At 42.6% G+C, this 19,408-nt stretch overlaps 1 protein-coding gene across 1 annotated transcript in view; it reads left to right on the top strand.

Annotated features, from left to right (window-relative positions):
- Positions 1-238: 238 nt before the first annotated feature.
- The window catches only part of KCNJ3 (potassium inwardly rectifying channel subfamily J member 3), a 199,548-nt gene continuing 180,378 nt past the window's right edge, over positions 239-19,408 (top strand). The window contains exons 1-2 of the mRNA XM_030580728.1: positions 239-2,014; positions 18,489-18,705. Coding sequence (XP_030436588.1) covers positions 1,328-2,014; positions 18,489-18,705 — 904 coding nt within the window. The 5' untranslated portion in view covers positions 239-1,327. The remainder of the gene's footprint in view (positions 2,015-18,488; positions 18,706-19,408) is intronic.

Genomic DNA, 19,408 nt, shown 5'->3' with positions numbered 1-19,408 from the left:
CAAGCCGTAAGCCGCAGCCCGCTTGCCTCCTCCGTGGCAGTTGTTGCTCTGCGGGAGGCGGGTTTGGAAGCCGCTGGGGGGAGCCCGTTGCTCTGGGGGCGCCGGTGCTGCCCGGCACTGCAGAGCCAAGTGAGGAGCAGCAGAGGTGCAGGGCAGGCGGGGCTAGCCGAGCTCCGCCGCTCCCCGCACGCGCCGCCGCGCGCACACCCCAGGGGCTGCTGCCGCCTGGCCTCGCCACGCCGCGAATCGCGCCGCCCGCTAGCATGAGGAGGAAAAAACCCGTGGAACATAATTCCCGTTCCAGCTGAAAACCTGAACGGGAGCAACCGACAGGCTGTAACCCCCGCCCCACGGTGTGCAGAGGAAGGGGAGAAGCCGCCAGCCCAACAGGGTCCTTCTTGCTGAGCTACCCGAGCCGGGCTCCGGGGGTCCCCCCTTGCTACCAGCCGCCGCCAGGGATAATGGGGGACCCGTATCTCAAGCCGTCCTGTAAGCAACAGAACCGGGGCTGAGGGGAGAGAGGAGCAGGTCCTGAGCCGCACTAGGAAGCTGCCTCCTCCTGGGGATTGGGGTGCCTGGTGCTCGCCGATCGCCTCTCCGCCCATGTGCTTGACTTGTGCCCAACTGAACAGCCGATAGTGAGACCCAGCTGGAAAGAGACTCACTTGCTGGGTGGGGGGATTAGGAAGGGCAGGGTGTCAGGAGGCTGCCCCTGCCGTTCCCCGCCTTACCAGGGGTGCACTGAGCCTGGGAAGAGATGCCTTTGTGCCCGGTCCTCGCCAAAGGATAGCACCGTGGAGGAGCAGGAAGACAGGGAGAAGAGGGGCAAGCACCTGTCCTTCTCATTGCAGGCTTTGCAGCTAGTTTGCTCGGAATACATCGGTTTTCCCCCTCTGACATACAGGTGCAGCAGAGGGAAGTGGAATAAGGGAGATACAGAGCGAGCTGCACAAAGGTAAAACGGGACTGCATGTCTTTGTGTGGCTCCTGGTTTTAAGGGGGGCGGGGAGGGAAGGGAAGTTCTGCCTATTAAATAGGGAGCGATTGGAAACTAAGGGGTTGCAAAAAGAAAAAGAGGAAGCATCTGAAAAAAGGGGAGTGAGGGGAGAAGTAGGAAGGGAAAGAAACCAGGAGGTAAGAAGAGAATCAGAAAGAGAAAGGGAGACAGAAAAGTGCAGAAGGGCAGAGAAACAGGGAAGGAAAGAGGCAGGGAGAGAGAAGAGTAGAAAAGTAGAGAGTGAAGGGGAGAGGCAGACCCTCGCCCCCTTGTGCTGTGCAAGCCTAGTGGTGCCTCCTTTCTGGTGACTCTGGCTAGCTCCTCCATATTATGTCTGCACTCCGAAGGAAATTTGGGGACGATTACCAGGTAGTGACCACCTCTTCCAGTGGCTCAGGCTTCCACCAGCAGCAAGCAGCAGCAGCTGCTCCTAGAAGAAAGAGGCAGCGATTTGTGGACAAGAATGGTCGTTGCAATGTGCAGCATGGCAACTTGGGCAGCGAGACAAGCCGCTACCTATCGGACCTGTTCACCACCCTGGTGGACCTCAAGTGGCGCTGGAACCTCTTTATCTTCATTCTCACTTACACTGTGGCCTGGCTCTTCATGGCCTCCATGTGGTGGCTCATTGCCTACATGCGGGGTGATCTGAACAGAGCCCATGATGATAACTACACTCCCTGTGTGGCCAATGTCTACAATTTCCCTTCTGCCTTCCTGTTCTTTATTGAAACTGAGGCCACCATTGGCTATGGCTACCGCTATATCACTGACAAATGCCCCGAGGGTATCATCCTCTTCCTCTTCCAATCCATCCTGGGCTCTATTGTGGATGCCTTCCTCATTGGCTGCATGTTTATCAAGATGTCCCAGCCTAAGAAGCGGGCAGAGACACTGATGTTCAGTGAGCATGCTGTCATCTCCATGCGGGACGGCAAACTTACCCTTATGTTCAGGGTAGGCAACCTTCGCAACAGCCACATGGTCTCTGCGCAGATCCGCTGCAAGCTACTTAAAGTAAGTTCATGGTCCTGTTCTTGCCCTCTCCTTGGTGGTCAGCAGCCTCATGAACCATTCATCTCTCCGCTTCACGGAGCCCATCCAACTCCTCCTTCACTTTCCTCTTCTCTCCAGAACCTTCACACCATCTCTTCCTCCTCCTCTGCATTAACACCTTTTGCACATTCCACTGTTTCCTGGAGTCCTAATGCTGCTTCTTCCTCCACAGAGCACTCACATTTCACCCTTCACCTTCTCCCCAGAATTCTCTCACCTTTTCCTGCACCTTTCCCCGTTCCTTGAAGCACTCAGACTGTCTTCCCCTTTCATCAACCTCCTTCTCCCCAGACCGCTCTCCGCTCCCCTTCTACTTTCCCACCTCTTCCAGAGAGCATTCAAGATGATTTCTTCACCTTACCACTGCTGACTTCAATACCTTCCTCCTCTTTTCTCCAGAGCTTTTCCATTCTTTTTTCTGCTTCTCCTTCCTTTCTCCTCTTTCTTTACAGCACTCTCAGCTCCATCACCTTCCTTCTGTGCACTCTCATTTCCACCTTCCTCCTCTTTCTCCATAGTACTTGCATTCCCACTCTATCAGAATTCATCTTCATTCATTCATCTTCACTTTCAAAGCATTAGATTCCCAAGTCATAGTTAACTTTTAAACTCACCTCCATCCAGCTCAGTTTTTGAAATCAACATTTTTCTTTGTTTGCTTCTTTGTGCCTCAGTCTTTGGAGTATCTTGGAAGCACAAGTGTGTTTTCTACAGTTGGCCTTTAACTTCTGCACCTTTTACACTATAGTTTGCTGTCAATACATTTCCAGTTTGTTTACTATGTCTATTCAGTACTATAATATGTGTGCATTTTATAGACAGAATAGGTAGATTCCTGCCCTTAACATTATACAGTCTACATTTTGAGCTGTTAAGTAAACCGGGTCTATTTTTAAAGAAAGCAATCTCCATTCAGAATCTCTGGTTATTGTTTTAACTTTTGTTTTTGTTTTGTCAATTTTCTGGTGTATCTTTTTTTGAATAATATTGAGGGCTAGTCACGGCGATAAGTGCAGATAGTTCATTAACTTCATGGGAGGCCTAATCTCAAGATAGTGGGTTTTAACATTGTATAGATGATTTGTAAGGAAAACTGATCATTTAACTGACATTGTAAATATAATTTAGCATCCTTATATGACCTAAAATAAACTTAGTTTCAAGTCAAATTTTGTCCAAAACCTAAAAGCAATTTAAATATTTCTAAGGTGTTCCACAAGAAAAATTCTGTGGTAAGCAGTACATATTTTAAAATATCCACCTGAAGTGTTTGCAACTCAGACATTTCAGTATTTTTATAGAGCTTGATCTAAAATCCACTGAAGTCAGTGGGCTTTGGATGAAGCCCCTAGATTATAGTAGTCTGCAAATCAAATTGACTAGAATCTGACTATAAATACTCATCCTCTAGAAAACAGATATTCACTACACTAAAATATTGAAAACTAAAAATATTTTTTTAAATATTCTCAAGGGTTATTGGTAACAAAGGTTAAGATATTGCCGCCCCCAGCCAAATTCTGCTCTCAGTTACCCCTGTGGAAGTCCTTTAAAATCATGGCAGTTCCATGGTTTTAACTAAGGCTCCAATCCTGCAATGAGAAGAGTGTTGGCAGAGTCCCACTGATTTCCAAACAGTGAGTTAAATGCCACAGTATGGTTAAATGCAGAGGCTGCAACTTTATTAAAACATTGTAAATTACCTGGCAGGGCTATTCTAGAGCAGGTTTCAACTATTCATCAATGGCTCCAGCTTGGCAGACATGAGAGTGGAAGTGAGGGAACCAGGGTCCCAACCTGTTTCCCCCACCTCCATGCAGGAGGTAGAAGAGATGAGGGGACCTCATGGTGTGTGAGACATGGGAGCGTACCCCCTCATTGTGCAATGCTATTCTTGGGGTTCTTGCTGAAGCAGCCCCTTGGGTTACATGGACCTCACCTTGGACACTTTTGAGCCCACCAACTGTACTAGAAACTTTTAAAGTCATGACTGTTATTTAAACCCTAAATCTGGGCCTCCAGGATGATGGCTGGAAGGTGAAAAATCCCACATAGAAATTTGACAGTTTTGTCTTATGGGGAAAAATCCCTTTCAGAGCCTGAAGAAAACTTGGCAATCACCTTTCTCATAAGAGATCTAGCTCAGTAGAGAAGGGTGGGCCTGGAAAAAAGCCCAACATGGCTGCTTCCAAGCACCAAACAGACACAGCCTCCACCTTATTACAGCCCTGTAGGGGAGAGATAATCAGCTGGCCCATCCTCACCCTCCATGTCCAATGGCAGCAACAGTAGTAGGCAGGACAGGCCCCTCCCCCTGCCCCACAGCACAGGGAATGGGGATGGGAAATGAGAAGAAGCAGCACCTTCCCCCTCTCCCATACACACATATGCTATGGGGAGGGAGAACCTGGGGAAGTGCAGGAGCTGTGCCCCAGCTGCTCCTGCTTCAGATCTTTCCCTCTCCCCCCCACTTGTGGGGGTGTCCCCGTTGCTCTGGACCCATCAACGATGCACACTGCCTAGCCAGATGAGCACCAGTGCAAGTGTCTCACTACATGGATTCAGTGACAGGATTGTGGCATTTGGACCTGAACAAACATTTCCAAAAGAGATTATTCTCTATTTTCAGTAGTATTTGGAGAACCAAGTCTATAGTTACATACTAATTCATGGTAAAGTCTAACCTCCACACATTGTCCTCAACTTCAGTGGATTTCTCATACGCGTCATAGGATAGAAAAATTTAAAGAAATTTAAGTTGCTTCTTTATTACCTTGCCAGGATAATTTCAGTAGATCAAAATTGAAATACTTAAGGGAGGTACTCTAACTTTCCTCCTTGGCAGCTATTTTATATATTTTTGATAATTAAATCAGACATTAGTTATATATTTTCCATATCTGGTAAAGGGGATTGTTTTCTATTATCAATAGTTTAAATTACTAAAATAAATTATGTATGAAATAACCAGGTTGATGGTGTTCATCTAGTCTTTAGAGGGCACCAAAATAAACCATGGAACTGCTTTACATTATTTGGCTCTGCTGTCCAGTTAGAGGTCAGACTACTGATCTTAGCCTAACCTTATATTTAAATTAATTATTGTAAGGCGTTCAGCCCTGAGGTACATTTCAATAACAGTGCTGGTCTGTGAATTAAAAAGTTCTCCCTTTGTGTAATTTTGGCATGTCTCTGCAAAGGATTATAAAAGCTGAAGCTGCTTTTAGAACTTGCCATGATTCCACAAAGCTTAGCAGATATTACCAATGTGAGTGCAAGAGTCCTTAGTCACTTTTTATGTGTGGTTTAGAAGAGTGAGCCAGTCCATGAGGGAGATTTATTGTGCAAATTTGTTGAATATAAATATTTCTGTGAAGAATCTTGTATTAGTATCAATTTAAATAAAACACCAAATGCATCGTAATATATGGAAATAAAATCACATAAAACCAGGCTACAATTAAAGGCATTATATTAAAAATTGTACTGTAGAATGTTCATGCATACTGTGCCACACAAACAGTAACAGTATGAGAGTTTGTGCATTATAGTAATTTTGGGCAGGATTGTGTCCCAGAGCTGACATGCATAGAGAGTGCTCTCCCCGCACACATTTATCCCTGACTGTGGAAGGATGAGGTGGTTTGTGGAAATATGTCCTTCCTCAATTTTTCAGATCTGGTGGAGAGCTCTCGGTGAGAATGGGGATGTGTGTGTGGTGTGAGCAGGAGCAGCGCCAGGGTTTTTGGCGCCCTAGGCGGGGGTCCTTCCGCGCTCCTGGTCGTTGGCGGCAATTCTGTGGCGGGGGGGGGTCCTTTTGTGCTCCCGGTCTTCAGGGCACTTCAGCGGCAGGTCCCGGAGCGAGTGAAGGACCTGCCGCAGAATTGACGACGACCCGGAGCGCAGAAGGACCCCCCGCTGCCGAATTGCCGCCCTCCCAAATCCTGGTGCCCTAGGCAACTGCCTAGGTCGCCTAAATGGAAGCGCCGGCCTTGGGAGTGAGCTAAAGGAGAAGGGTAAGTTAGGGGCCAGAAAATGGCTAGAAGCTATGTACACTGATCCCAGCTAACTCTGCAGGGTATATTCTGAAAAGTTTGTGAATCTCTTTTCACCATGGATCGTCCAACATGCGCAGGTTCTGGGAGCTGAGCTCAGAGCATGCTGGACAAAACTTGGCTCCTAGACAGAATTATTCGACAAAAAATTCTGCAGTGAGAGTGATCTTGTAGACAAAGGAAAACTTTAACAAAGAGGACTGAAATGTGTAAAGTCTCTTTGAAAAGTTTTCCATTCCAGTATAGTATTTGGAAAACATTTTTCTCTGATTTGTGAGACCTATGTTGGATTTTCTTTATCTGAGGAACACAGGCGATTCATTTTAGAGATTAGTGAAACATTAGACTCATAGACTTTAAGGTCAGAAGACCATTATGATCATCTAGTCTGACCTCCTGCACAAAGCAGGCCACCGAATCCTACTTATCCACTTCTATAACAAACCCCTAACCTATGTCTGAGTTATTGAAGTGTTCAAATTGTGGTTTGAAGACCTCAAGCTGCAGAGAATCCTCCAGCAAATGACCGATGCCCCACGCTGCAGAGGAAGGCGAAAAACCTCCAGGGCCTCTGCCAATCTGCCCCGGAGGAAAATTCCTTCCTGACCCCAAATATGGCGATCAGCTAAACCCTGAGCATGTGGGCAAGACTCACCAGCCAGCACCCAGGAAAGAATTCTCTGCAGTAACTCAGATCCCATCCCATATAACATCCCGTCACAGACCACTGGGCATACTTACCTGCTGATAATCAAAGATCAATTGCCAAAATTAATTGCCAAAATTAGGCTATCCCAGCATACCATCCCTTCCATAAACTTATCAAGCTTAGTCTTAAAGCCAGATATGTCTTTTGCCCCCACTACTCCCCTTGGAAGGCTGTTCCAGAACTTCACTCCTCTAATGATTAGAAACCTTCGTCTAATTTCGAGTCTAAACTTCCTAGTGTCCAGTTTATACCCATTTGTTCTTGTTTCCACATTGGTACTAAGCTTAAATAATTCCTCTCCCTCCCTAATATTAATCCCTCTGATATATTTATAAAGAGCAAGCATATCCCCCCTCAACTTTCTTTTGGTTAAGCTAAACAAGCCAAGCTCTTTGAGTCTCCTTTCATAGGACAGGTTTTCCATTCCTCGGATCATCCTAGTAGCCCGTCTCTGAACCTGTTCCAGTTTGAATTCATCCTTCTTAAACATGGGAGACCAGAACTTGCACACAGTATTCCAGATGAGGTCTCACCAGTGCCTTATATAACGGTACTAACACCTCCTTATCTTTGCTGGAAATATCTCGCCTGATGCATCCTAAAACTGCATTAGCTTTTTTAACGGCCATATCACATTGGTAGCTCATAGTCATCCTGTGATCAACCAGTACTCCAAGGTCCTTCTCCTCCTCTGTTACTTCCAACTGTGTCCCCAATTTAAATTCTTATTATTAATCCCTAAATGCATGACCTTGCACTTTTCACTATTAAATTTCATCCTATTACTATTACTCCATTTTACAAGGTCATCCAGATCTTCCTGTATGATATCCCTGTCCTTCTCTGTGTTAGCAATACCTCCCAGCTTTGTGTCATCCGCAAACTTTATTAGCACATTCCCGCTTTTTGTGCCAAGGTCAATAATAAAAAGGTTAAATAAGATTGGTCCCAAAACTGATCCCTGAGGAACTCCACTAGTAACCTCCTTCCAGCCTGACAGTTCACCCTTCAGTACGACCCGTTGTTGTCTCCCCTTTAACCAGTTCCTTATCCACCTTTCAATTTTCATATTGATTCCCATCTTTTCCAATTTAACTAATAATTCCCCATGTGGAATCGTGTCAAATGCCTTGGGATAAAGTAATAAGATTGGAATTTCAAAGTTATCTCTACAGCTGGTTTTAAGAAAACCTTCTATTAAGATGCTCATTTGATGGAAAATGGCTTTTTCAACAAATTAGAATTTTTCACAAAAATCTAAGTTGTTGAAATCTTCTTTTTTTTTCTTTTTGCTGAAAAAACCAAAAAACTCAAACTAAAAGTTCTGGAAAATGTTTAGTTTTGAGGTTTTTTGACAAAACCCCAAAGATTTTGAAGAATTTTGACAAAAGTGAAAAACATGTCATTTCTGTTGACTCCTTTCTCTCCCCACCCCATTTCCTCTGCCTTAAATATATATTTCCCAGCCTTCTCTGGTTAACTCTGCCCGTCATCATAAAGTTCATTTGAGACCACTTGCAAACTACAATTCTATTGTTTAAAATAATGTAGGGGCCAGACTCTTATACTCTTGTTCAGATTGAGTAGCACCTTGGCTTTGGTAGGACCTCTTGTGGAATAATGGATTATATTGCAGCTGTGAAATGTAAAGATTCTGTAGTGTAACATTAGGGGTATCCTGACCCTAGTTCAGGTACCAAGGGGAGCATAGTGATTAACATCGTATGCAGAGTAGAGTGATTTCATTTCATATCATGATCTGGACACCCACAGAACATTCTACAGCTTTGGCTAGACTTTCTCTGTCTTGTGCTGAGTGGCTGTTTGCTCCGACCCTCTCCCTTCTCCTCCCTCACAATTGCTTCACCTGAGCTTCAATCCACACCTGCACTTCTTATCTTCTTTCCTGCTTTGTCTCTCTCCTTCCTTTGAATATTCCCTCTCCCTTCACTTTTCTTTCCATTTTAGCTTATTCCTCTTAACTAAACCAAACCCCCTTTCTCCCCTCCTCCTGCCTGAAAAAAAATTGTGGAGCTAACATGTTTGCCACCTTCACATTGTTCACTCTGTTTCTTTGTTATACTCTTTCCCTCACTCTGTGTCTGTCTTGTCCAGGGGCGGCTCCAGGCCCCAGCAAACCAAGTGCATGCTTGGGGTGGCAAGCTGCGGGGGACACCCTGTGGGCGCCATGAGGGCGGCAGGCAGACTGCCTTCGGCGACTTGCCTGCAGAGGGTCTACTGGTCCCGCAGCTTCGTAGGACCTCCCGCAGGCAAGCCGCCGAAGGCAGCCTGCCTGCCGTGCTTGGGGCGGCAAAATTCCTAGAGCCGCCTCTGGTCTTGTCTAGTTATCCTGTACGCTCTTTGGAATGGGGATTGTCTGCTACTCTGTTTGTAGAGTGTCTAGCCCAATGGGGCTCCATTCTTAGTTCATTCTTAAGGCACTACTATAGAAGACTTCATTATTAATAATAAATTAGCCTCAGACTTCGTCAAGCAAATTTGAAAAGATCATTGTAACATCTTATTAATATTTATAGTGAACTAGATTATAAATGTTGGGTTTTTAAAAATGCAAATTAAGGCTCTGATCCTGGAAACATGTGAGTTGGTAGGTAACTTTATTCCTGTGAATACTTCGGTTGGACTCATAATGTGCTTAAAGTTTAAGCATGTGCAAAAATGTTTGCAGCAGTAGCCGTTAAAACTGCATTTTTATTAAAACCAGTCTTTCCAGCATAAAATATTGTCATGTCAGAATAAAAGAGCTTCAGCATTAACAGTGAAAAGTTATTTAGACTTTCAATATATTATCAGTTATCAGTGAACTTTTTTTATGCACATAGGCCAAAAATTTCAAAAATAGCCTAAAATTAGGATCCTAAACCCATATTTAGGGAGCTGAGGGTGGGATTTTCCAAAGCACCTAAATGACTTAGGAGCACAAGTCCCATTTACTTCAAATTGCAAATCTTGATAGAGAAATATAGCCTGGTCTAAGTATTTCAGCTTCTTTGACTGGTGGAAGTTTAATATATCAGAAAGTGGCAGACATAACATGGACGTTTCACTTATTGGTTTTGTGTCTGAATTTGTTTTGCTCATAATAAAGGCAGCACTGAAACCTTGGACTTTTCCTTTTCACTACAGATGAGGATTTTAAGTGTGAAACTTATTAGTAAAAAAAAAAAAAAATCCATGTAAATCTGAAATTCCACTAACATTTACTACCAAGACTAATGAAATTCTACCAACACTACACACAGTTCGGAAACTAATTAAACAACCACAAAACAGCTGCATTAGCAGTTTAAAGTGGTAAGAAGGTAAAGAACTAGAAACATGGAAATAAAAAAATCTGATTTAAATATAATCAGTTTAAATAAAAAAATCATTATTTAAAATGTTTTAAAAGTCAAGTTTTAAATTGTTTTTTTAAAAATCACTATTTTTATCTCCATTGACCAGCTGCTGATCCATTAGGACAAGTGGCTGAGGAGGGACAGGGAATGGGTGGCCTTGCTCCTTCAGCCTACCGAGTTGGTCAACCATTTGGGAGGAGGGTGCATGCTATCTATTGAAAGGGTGCAACAAATTGCTCCTCACTTCCAGTACAACCGGGATGCTCCTGATTCTATTCATGGGTTGGTGATATTACATTCTACTCCTTATTTGGGATGTACATATAATGCAGTAAAGGATCAAGAGGTTTGCAAGACTACTAAGTATCATGCATCGGAGAATACTGAGAATATCCTGGAAATCTCAATAAATCAAAAATCCTGAGCTGAACCCTCTCAAGATCAAAAATCATGAAGCAGAGCTCAAAACCTCATGAGATTTGCCCCACAAATCATGAGATTTTTAGAAACATCATTAAACCATGTTTTTTAGTCTGGCTTATGCCTTTTTAATTCCCCTCTACTCTTCTGGGTATGTGTGTGAGATAGTTTCAGCTTGAAAAGTAAACCTTTAATGCACACAAAATGCATGCCTCTTCCCGGCTGCTCAGATGGAGATTCCGCTTACCATCGCCTCACTGCTAAACTGTGGCAACTTCCAGACATTTCCTTTTAATGTCTTAACTCTCTTCTGCCTTGATGCCCCCTGGAGCTTCTCTTCTTTCCTGGACCCAGCAGCACCACTTCTTCAGCCCTCCCCTTTGTTGCTTTGCTGCCCCCCAGGATTTCTCTGTCTGGATCCCAAGCAACACTGTGTTCCTCTGGCTGTTTGGGAGGACTCCCCTTTTCCACCACTACCACCAGGCTGGGAGAGCTGCCATCTGATACCTCCATCTCCCACCCCATCACTGTTCTCTGCAGCCCCTTCAACCTCCCTCCTCTCCCAATTCCCTCTGCAACTCCTAAATTTGCGTCCTTCTCTTCCCCCCTGCTCCCCCTGCCCATAGCCTTTATTAAGGACAGCCTCACTGAACACCACGTGCATCTGTACTGTAGGGAAATGACCATCTTGCTGGCTTCTGCCTCAATCGCAGTAATAGGAGATGGTGGCCATTTTGAATATTTATGAAAATTAATAAGTTGTCAATGTCAGCCTTTCATTATTTTTTTCTGATAGGCAAGTGAACACCCCCGAATCGCTAGTCAAGATAAAATGTAGAGAGGTGGCAATACTGCACTCTCATTCAGCTGCCCCTTGTGATGTATCTCAGCTGAGATTGCCTGTGTCCATCAGGGTTATAGGAGTTGCTGCTGCTGGCCACCAAGGGCTGCTGTATAACCTGCCAAGCAGGCAGCCAGGAGGCCTCCATACCTACTCTCTTCCTGGCCTCCCCCATTGGATCCAGGGGGAGATGCCACTGGGAGGGTTTAGGCAGTGGCTGAAGGTGAGGGGAAAAGCCCAGCTTTATCTCAGACAGCTCCATACAGCAACCAACTATCCCCTACAGCAGGGGCTCTCAAAGTGGGGGTGGGCTCAGAAGGTTGTTATGGGGGGGGTCACAAGCTGTCAGCCTCCACCCCAAACCCCGCTTTGCCTCCAACATTTTTAATGGTGGTTAAATATATAAAAACATGTTTTTAATTTATAAGGGGAGGTTGTACTCAGAGGCTTGCTATTGAAAGGGATCACCAGTAGAAAAGTTTAAGAACCACTGCCCTACAGCCTTCAGCACGCATCATAGCTTCCTTAACATCCCCCAGACTTTCTGCAGCATGCACACCTCACCCCCCCACAGTCCCTCATCCATGACTTTTGAGTTTTGTGTAGTTCCATGCCCTACCTTAAGTGTTAAAGGCAGGTTGTGTTGCTTATAAATTGAAGTTTATGGTTGTATGCGGAGTATTTTCACCTATTCAAAGTGCATACAAAACAGTGGAGCAGCACCAATTTTGGCAGCTATTGATTTATATGCCATTGCATTGTAACCATGTCACCAAGTTAAGTACAAGACTGTATTCAGTTGCATTGTTTTTTTACATTATTGAAGTGACCACAAGACTGCTAACAAAAACAATTTCCTTCCAAAAATGTCCAGTGGCCCACCTGTATGTTTTTGGCAAAAATAGTGTTCCTTTGAGAAGCACAGACAAGGATATTTGTACAGATGTGTTTTAGATGTTTGATTTGATATATTTACATAAAGCTCATTGTTTTGTGGTAGGATGTGATAGCAGAGGCAACTCCGTCACTCCTATGTACAATGGATTTAAATTCATTGTCGTATTGGAATCCTGTTTTAATAAAATGCAATAAAATCTCTTGGGCTTGTCTCACCCCGCCCTCATATTTCACAGCTAAAACTTCAGGACTATAAAATATAACCTGTGATTACATGTGAATCTGAAATACAATTTTCTTAGAGACTGGCTTTAGGATTTTTGGTATAGTTTTAAAATGTACAGGACCAATCCTGAGAGAGGACCATAACAATAAACAGGCAGTTACATCACAGAACAAACATTTTACTGATGGGTTCTGATGATGCTATAAACTGTTATGTTAAAACATGAGTATCCAACCTCAAAATGGAATTATAGCACTATCATTTAAAAATTAAACCGGATGCTTCAGAGTGCTGGACCTGTAGCTTTCATGGTTCTTGCTCTTCTACTGCTCCCATTTTGGTTAACCCTGACATTTCATAGAGAATTCCTCATTTGTGTCTCCCCCTTCCCCCAATTTCCCTTTTCTGACCCTCTGTTCCGCTGCCTATCTGACAGAGTCTTTGGGTTTCAGAGGCTTTTAATATAGAGCTGCCAGAGCAGATTCCTCTGCTGCTCAAAAGCTGGATCTTTCTCTCAAGGCAACCAGTATGACTTCCTCTGGTACCATAATTGGTCCGATTTTGTAATTCACTGCTATGTTGACTATAATACCATCAACACTACAATCCACATACACACACTTTAAATATATGCAGATACAGTTTTATTTTTGTAAATGTTAACAGTCCCAGTATAATTAATTACAGATGCCTTCTGAATTATAACAACAAAAGACATAATTAGAGGAAATAATACAAGCTGGATCTTGCCAACATTTAAGAATGTAACTCTATCAGTGTGTGTAATCCCCTTGATTTAAATAAGACTATCCATGTTAGTAAAGTAGCATGCAAGATCTGGCCTACATCAGCAATGAATAGTTTAAAAAAGTATTACAATATTACTTTAAACCAGAAACTTCATTTTGGTCACTTTTATCAAAAGTTGGTATAGGCAGATGTGCCAGGTTTTGACTTACCTTTTACTTGGAGAAAATAACTTCTCTGTTTTATAAGGTAAAGTCAACAATAAGCTGTGGTTACCAGCAAAAGCTACAGTGATCTGTGCTAGCCAGCATAGTCAGAGCACTAAGAAAGGGAAATAAAGAATCAGAGCAACAGCAGGAGGTGAGAGAGAAGAAGGGAAAAATATGGCAGAGCAGCAGGAAAGGAGGTGTATTGAGTCAATAGGAAGAGAAGAAGGAGGGTGATATATGGTAACAGAATTGCAAAGTGTTCTTTGTTACTATACATCGTATGTAAATTAGTAATCCAAAAATTATATAAAGCTTTAATTTTTTTGCGCGATCATGGCTCTATTAACAAATCATTTGCATTTCACTCAGTTTATTGCCTGAGCCACTTGATACAATTAAGCATATAAAGTTGTTATATTTAGTTACTGAAGGTAGAATAATTTTCTCTTTATAACCTGGTAATTTACGAGGTTAAAACTACTTGGAAATAAAATGGAAGATTCCTTCATATATATTATAAGGCCAGAAGGGACCATTGTGATCATCTAGTCTGACCTCTTGTATGACATTGGCGTTAGGACTTCCCTGAATTATTCCTGTTTGAACTAGAACATATCTCATAGAAAAACATCTTGATTGTCAAATCTCCAGTGACAAAAAATCTAACACAGCCCTTGATATGTTGTTCCAATGGTTAATTATCCTCTCTTTTAAAATTGTACACTGTATTTCTAATCTAAATGTGTTCCGGTCTTGCTTAAATTTACATTTTATACATATGAATAACCACATGAGTTCTTACTCATGGAAGTAAGGCCAAGGGACTACTTATGTGAGTAAGGACTCATCACCTGGGGAAAAGGTTTTCCAGAACAAACCTTAAATAAGTATCATAAACTTGAAATCTAGTCAAATTTTAATAAATGTGTTAAAAGTGGTTTATGATTCTATACCTGCCCTTGAATCCCTCTGCTAATTTTTGTGGGTTTTACCATCACATTTTCCTATTTAAAAAAAAAAAAAAAAAAAACCCAAACATTTTCCCTCCCATCCTCTGTTGCAGAGTAAATAATTTTCACAAACAGAAAGAAAACTGACAAGCTAATGCTCCAAACGTGCCTTTGCACAAGAGGAGTGCTGTGTTCATTCAGAGCCCATTGTAGGACTAAGGCCTGATCACACGTGAAACAGTAAAACTGACTGTATGCAAAATGCTGTCAAATGGACAAAATAAATAAAGTGGAAAAAATCACATTTTGGTCTGCAGTATTTTAACCAATGATTGCTACAATACCTAAGCTTACTGTAACTGAAAGAAAAACAATCTTCCCTAAATTTTGAAATATGTACATTTGAATAATAGACACACAATGCAGCCTATAAAGCAAGAGGTTAAATTAAATCAGATTAAAAAGTGTCTTTCACAGCACTGGAATGATATTTCTCATCTTTATAGTTACAGCCATAAAATATGACCTTTTTTTTAAAGTGTAAAGCTTGGAAGGTTTACGTTTTTTAACCAATGTTGCTGCCTTATACAGGTAGATTAAGATAATCAAAAATGGAAAAAAAAAGTGGCAGTTGTCATCAACATTTTGAAATCTGTGAATTTTTCCAAACTGCTTGAAAATAGATTCCATTTGAAGCTTGATCTGCAGAATTGTCTTTGATATTCCAATTCTGCTACCTACCAAATAGCTTTCATAATGACTTGACATTAAACCTAGAAAGCTTGCATCCTGTTTCCCTTGTTCACTAACAAACAGAATCATGCAAAAGAATAACATGAAGGAGGACATATGACCTGTTTTTGATAAAAGGCAGTTTTAGCTGTTTGTGTTAGTCTTGTGATATATTTTAAATATAAAACAAAGCTTAGAGAAAAATTGAAGGGCTTGTCAGTATTGCCATGCAGTTTGAACTGCGGGGCTATGAACAGCATTGTGCACCAAAGTGCGGCACTGTAACTCCCTTGTGTGGATGCTGCTGGTGCAAACTAAAAGATTCCTAGTTCATATTAATATAATCCTCTTCAAACTGTATTACATTAATGTGAAGTAGAAACCTTTTCACTCACACTTGCGACATCCACAAGGGACTTTGAGTGTAGCACTTTGGTGTACACTGCTATTCAAGCCATCGTAGTCTGAACTGCAGGGCAGTGTAGAAGTGCCCTGAGAATCTATGCATCATATAATAATAACCCCTACAGGCTTTATTTGCAACTTACAATTACCAGTGTACATTTAGATATAGTGAAATTTACCCAGCTTCTTAAGAGACACAGTAGTTCCTAATACTGCAGAACTGCCATGGTTACACTGCATGAGACAAGGACAGAGGATGCCATACTCCTTGCATGCAATAGAAATGGGCTCCACCACTGCGTTGTGAAGGGCAGTGTGAGTGTGGTGTTTTAGTGGCAAGCCTAGCTAGTGCGTTTGAGATTATACAGTTGCTAGTTCAGGTGCTGAAATAAACTTTGAAGGTCATTATTAACTTAAATATGCAGATTTGTTTAAACAAGGTTTATTTGAGCTGAGACTTTGAACTTCAGCATTCAGCTCAGAATATTTTTACAGATTTGTTATGAGATTTTTTGAAACACAGTTTATAGGAAAGAAGTTGACAATCATTAACTACAACAACAAACACGACTCTCTACTCTGTGATTATGCAGTTATGCACACTGAGTATGTAGTATAGAGGGAATACTTTAAAATATGTTTTCTACTCACTTTTACACTGCCATAAGCATTGTCAATCAGCTTCCATACACCTGCATTTCATGGAGCAGTCCATCTACATTTAAATGCAGTAGATTTATGTGTAACCCTTCTGCCCCTCTGAGTTGGCAGCAACAAGGGCCGGGTTCAGTATCTAGGGGTTCCGTTTCAATAACCCAATGCCAAACCAGCTCGAGCCCCCACCCAGTGACCTGGGAAAATCTTACACCTACCCCTAGGCGCCTCAAAGAGGCAATGCTTCCCCTCTCGCAAGCAAAGAGTCTCGGTGTAGCAGAAAAGATTTAATACATGAGATAAACAACAAACACTAAATTGGGAAAAACACCTCAACTAGAGTTCATAGACCAAACCGTGAGCAAAGACCCACCCCGGGAAATTGGGCTGTGTCCTCTTTCCTGGGCTCTTGAGTCCAGCAACCACCAAATCACCCACAGTCCCAAAAGTCTCTGTCCTGGGTCAGTGCAGCCCCAAAGTTCGAGAGTCTATCTGCAGAGGTCTCCCCCCCCCAGCCTGGTAGAAAGGGGCACCTTATGTGGTCCGGGGCCAACTGCCCTGCCTCTCTGTGGGTTCTGCTCCCGCCTTCTCCACGAACTGCTCCGCTTTACCAGCCACTCCACTCTGCTCCTCCAGCTGTCCTCAGAAACTGCTCTGCTCCGCCAGCTGCTCTGCTCCACCAGCTGTCCTGTGAGCTGCTCCAGTTGTCCCTGCAAACTGCTCGGCTCTGCTCGCTCTGTGGGCCGCTCCACCCATCTCACAGCTACTCCGCTCTGCCAGCCACTCCGCTGCCACCAGCTGTCCAGTGATCCGCTCCAGCCGTCCCCACAACTGCTCCACTCTGCCAGCAGCTCTGTTCCACAGTATAGCTTTGGGCTTCCCACTAGTTAGCACAGTACTCAGTGCTCTCAGCTCAGTGATTTTAGCTTTTTAGTGATTGTCAGCTCTTAGTGATTCCAGCTCATAGTAGGGGAGCCCCAGTGCTAGTGCACCATTAGCCCAAAGTGAGTTCAGCTCAGTAACCTGTATTTAAATTCTTAAGGGAATAAAAAAAATCAACTCTGACATTACACAGTGGAGAGAGGAGGGGCTAGAACTGGTGCTTCTGGCTCCACAAGGAGACTGCACCACTAGGCACAGATACCTATTCCCAGCCTCTCTCAATTCTCTGGGTTTTGGAACCCATGTCACTTGTCTAGCAAGTACCACCCAACTGAGGGTGAGCAATTTGTCACCAAGCAGTCCCACAGCTTGGCAGTCTGGGATAGGGTAGGCGTGCCTATGCAAATACACTCGCTGAAATTCTTTCCACCAGATGTCAGTGTAGAGCTTATCCTGACTCTGCTTACATATGTAATAAGTTTATTATAATAGAAGGCCTATACGTGGCCTTGTGACTCTTTTTGGTCTTCTGGATACATTCTATAGCATGCAGTGGTTTTATAGTACATTTTAACATATATACACCAGTGCCAATAGGTTAAACTTGTAGGAGGGGCAATGTAATACACTCTGGCTGCACAGATACTCATTAAGGGCCTGAATCTGCCTCCCTGAGTCTCGGAGTAGTCTCTTACATGTGAATAGTCCTATGGACTTGATTGGAACCACTTGCCTGATAGTAGCAGGGCTCTAATTAAGGGTACTTTTAGAATTTCCTTTCTGCTGTTTTTGTGGCTTTTCAATGAACTCTTGCTGCTTTTCTCTGGGGCCCTCTAGTCAAACATGCACATTTACACTCTAGCCTGAGCTATGGGAGGAGCTGCCCCTGCATGAATACTTCTTTTGACTGAGTGTTCTGTAAAATGAAGGCTGTGAATGAGCTGCAGAATTGGATTAAAGGCACATTTATTTTACTGTGATTTTATTTCCTAACTTTTCAATGTGGCAGTGCCCCAGGTGTCCTGGTGGCAGAACCACCACTGATGGACACCCACTTCTGTAATTTGTGTTAACAGACATTTTGGGGCCAGGCATTTTTCCAAAGCTCATGAGTTAGCTGTAATTATAGTAAGATGTATATCGTAAATAATTCATGCATGTTCCGTATGAACAACATTGGGTTTCTGCCTGGTTTTCTATAACATAGCTGCATAATGATTTGTTTGGATTTTGTCTTGGATGATTGATAGTGCAAAGTGTTGGCAATGATGTGAATTGCTGTCAGGTTGTCTCGAAAATTGCTGTACTAGTGGTGATTTTTTCTCTTTTTTTTCTGCATGCTTGTCTAGTCTCGGCAGACACCTGAGGGCGAGTTCCTCCCTCTCGATCAACTTGAACTGGATGTAGGTTTTAGCACAGGGGCAGATCAACTTTTTCTTGTTTCCCCACTTACAATCTGCCATGTGATTGATGCCAAAAGCCCCTTCTATGACCTCTCTCAGCGAAGCATGCAAACTGAACAGTTTGAGATTGTCGTCATCCTAGAGGGCATTGTGGAAACAACTGGTGAGTGAAAAAACCAACAACCCAGCAAAACATATGTTTGTATATAGTTTATAATTGTGTTGCGTTTTCCAAAGGTGAAATAGATTTTTACAATGGCTTTTACTCTATTGTAGTAGAATGTTGTTAATGCATACAAGGTTACTATACACCTATTTTCAGATGAACTACATATTATTTGAGCGATTGTTTTGAAAATTAAAATGTATGTTTTAATATGCATCTGCATGCCCAAGAGGGTTGATAAGCTAATAAAATAACAGTAAATATCTGTAGAAATTGATTCAGCTGCTCAGTTGTGCCTGTATCAGGCCTTTTGGAATGTAGAAAATAAATGACAATGGATGTAGGTCTGCTCTCATTGCAGTTTTTACTGTAGAATAATGTATTTTATCCTTGCTGCAAGGTACATGCATGATTGTGTTGGAGTTACTAGTGGACAGACTCACCAGTAGGCTTGTGTGCATGCCAATAAGCATAACTTCAATGGGAGAATATTTACAGATAATACATTTAGGAAAATATTCTATTTACTATTTTTTTCAGTTCATATTTTGTTTTTAAATATTTTTGTACTACCCAAATGTAATAGGGGAAAATGTTTAAAGAGAAACTTTTGATATTAGATTCCTTCTAAAGGAGAAAAGTGCACTGTGTGCATAAACAAGGGAGTATATTTTATGAAGAATTTATGGCACTAACTGTA

Source organism: Gopherus evgoodei, chromosome 11 (assembly GCF_007399415.2).
Source record: "Gopherus evgoodei ecotype Sinaloan lineage chromosome 11, rGopEvg1_v1.p, whole genome shotgun sequence".
Taxonomy (NCBI): Eukaryota; Metazoa; Chordata; order Testudines; family Testudinidae; genus Gopherus; species Gopherus evgoodei.
Note: the sequence above shows the minus strand (reverse complement) of the source record. Positions and strands in the feature narration are given on the sequence as shown.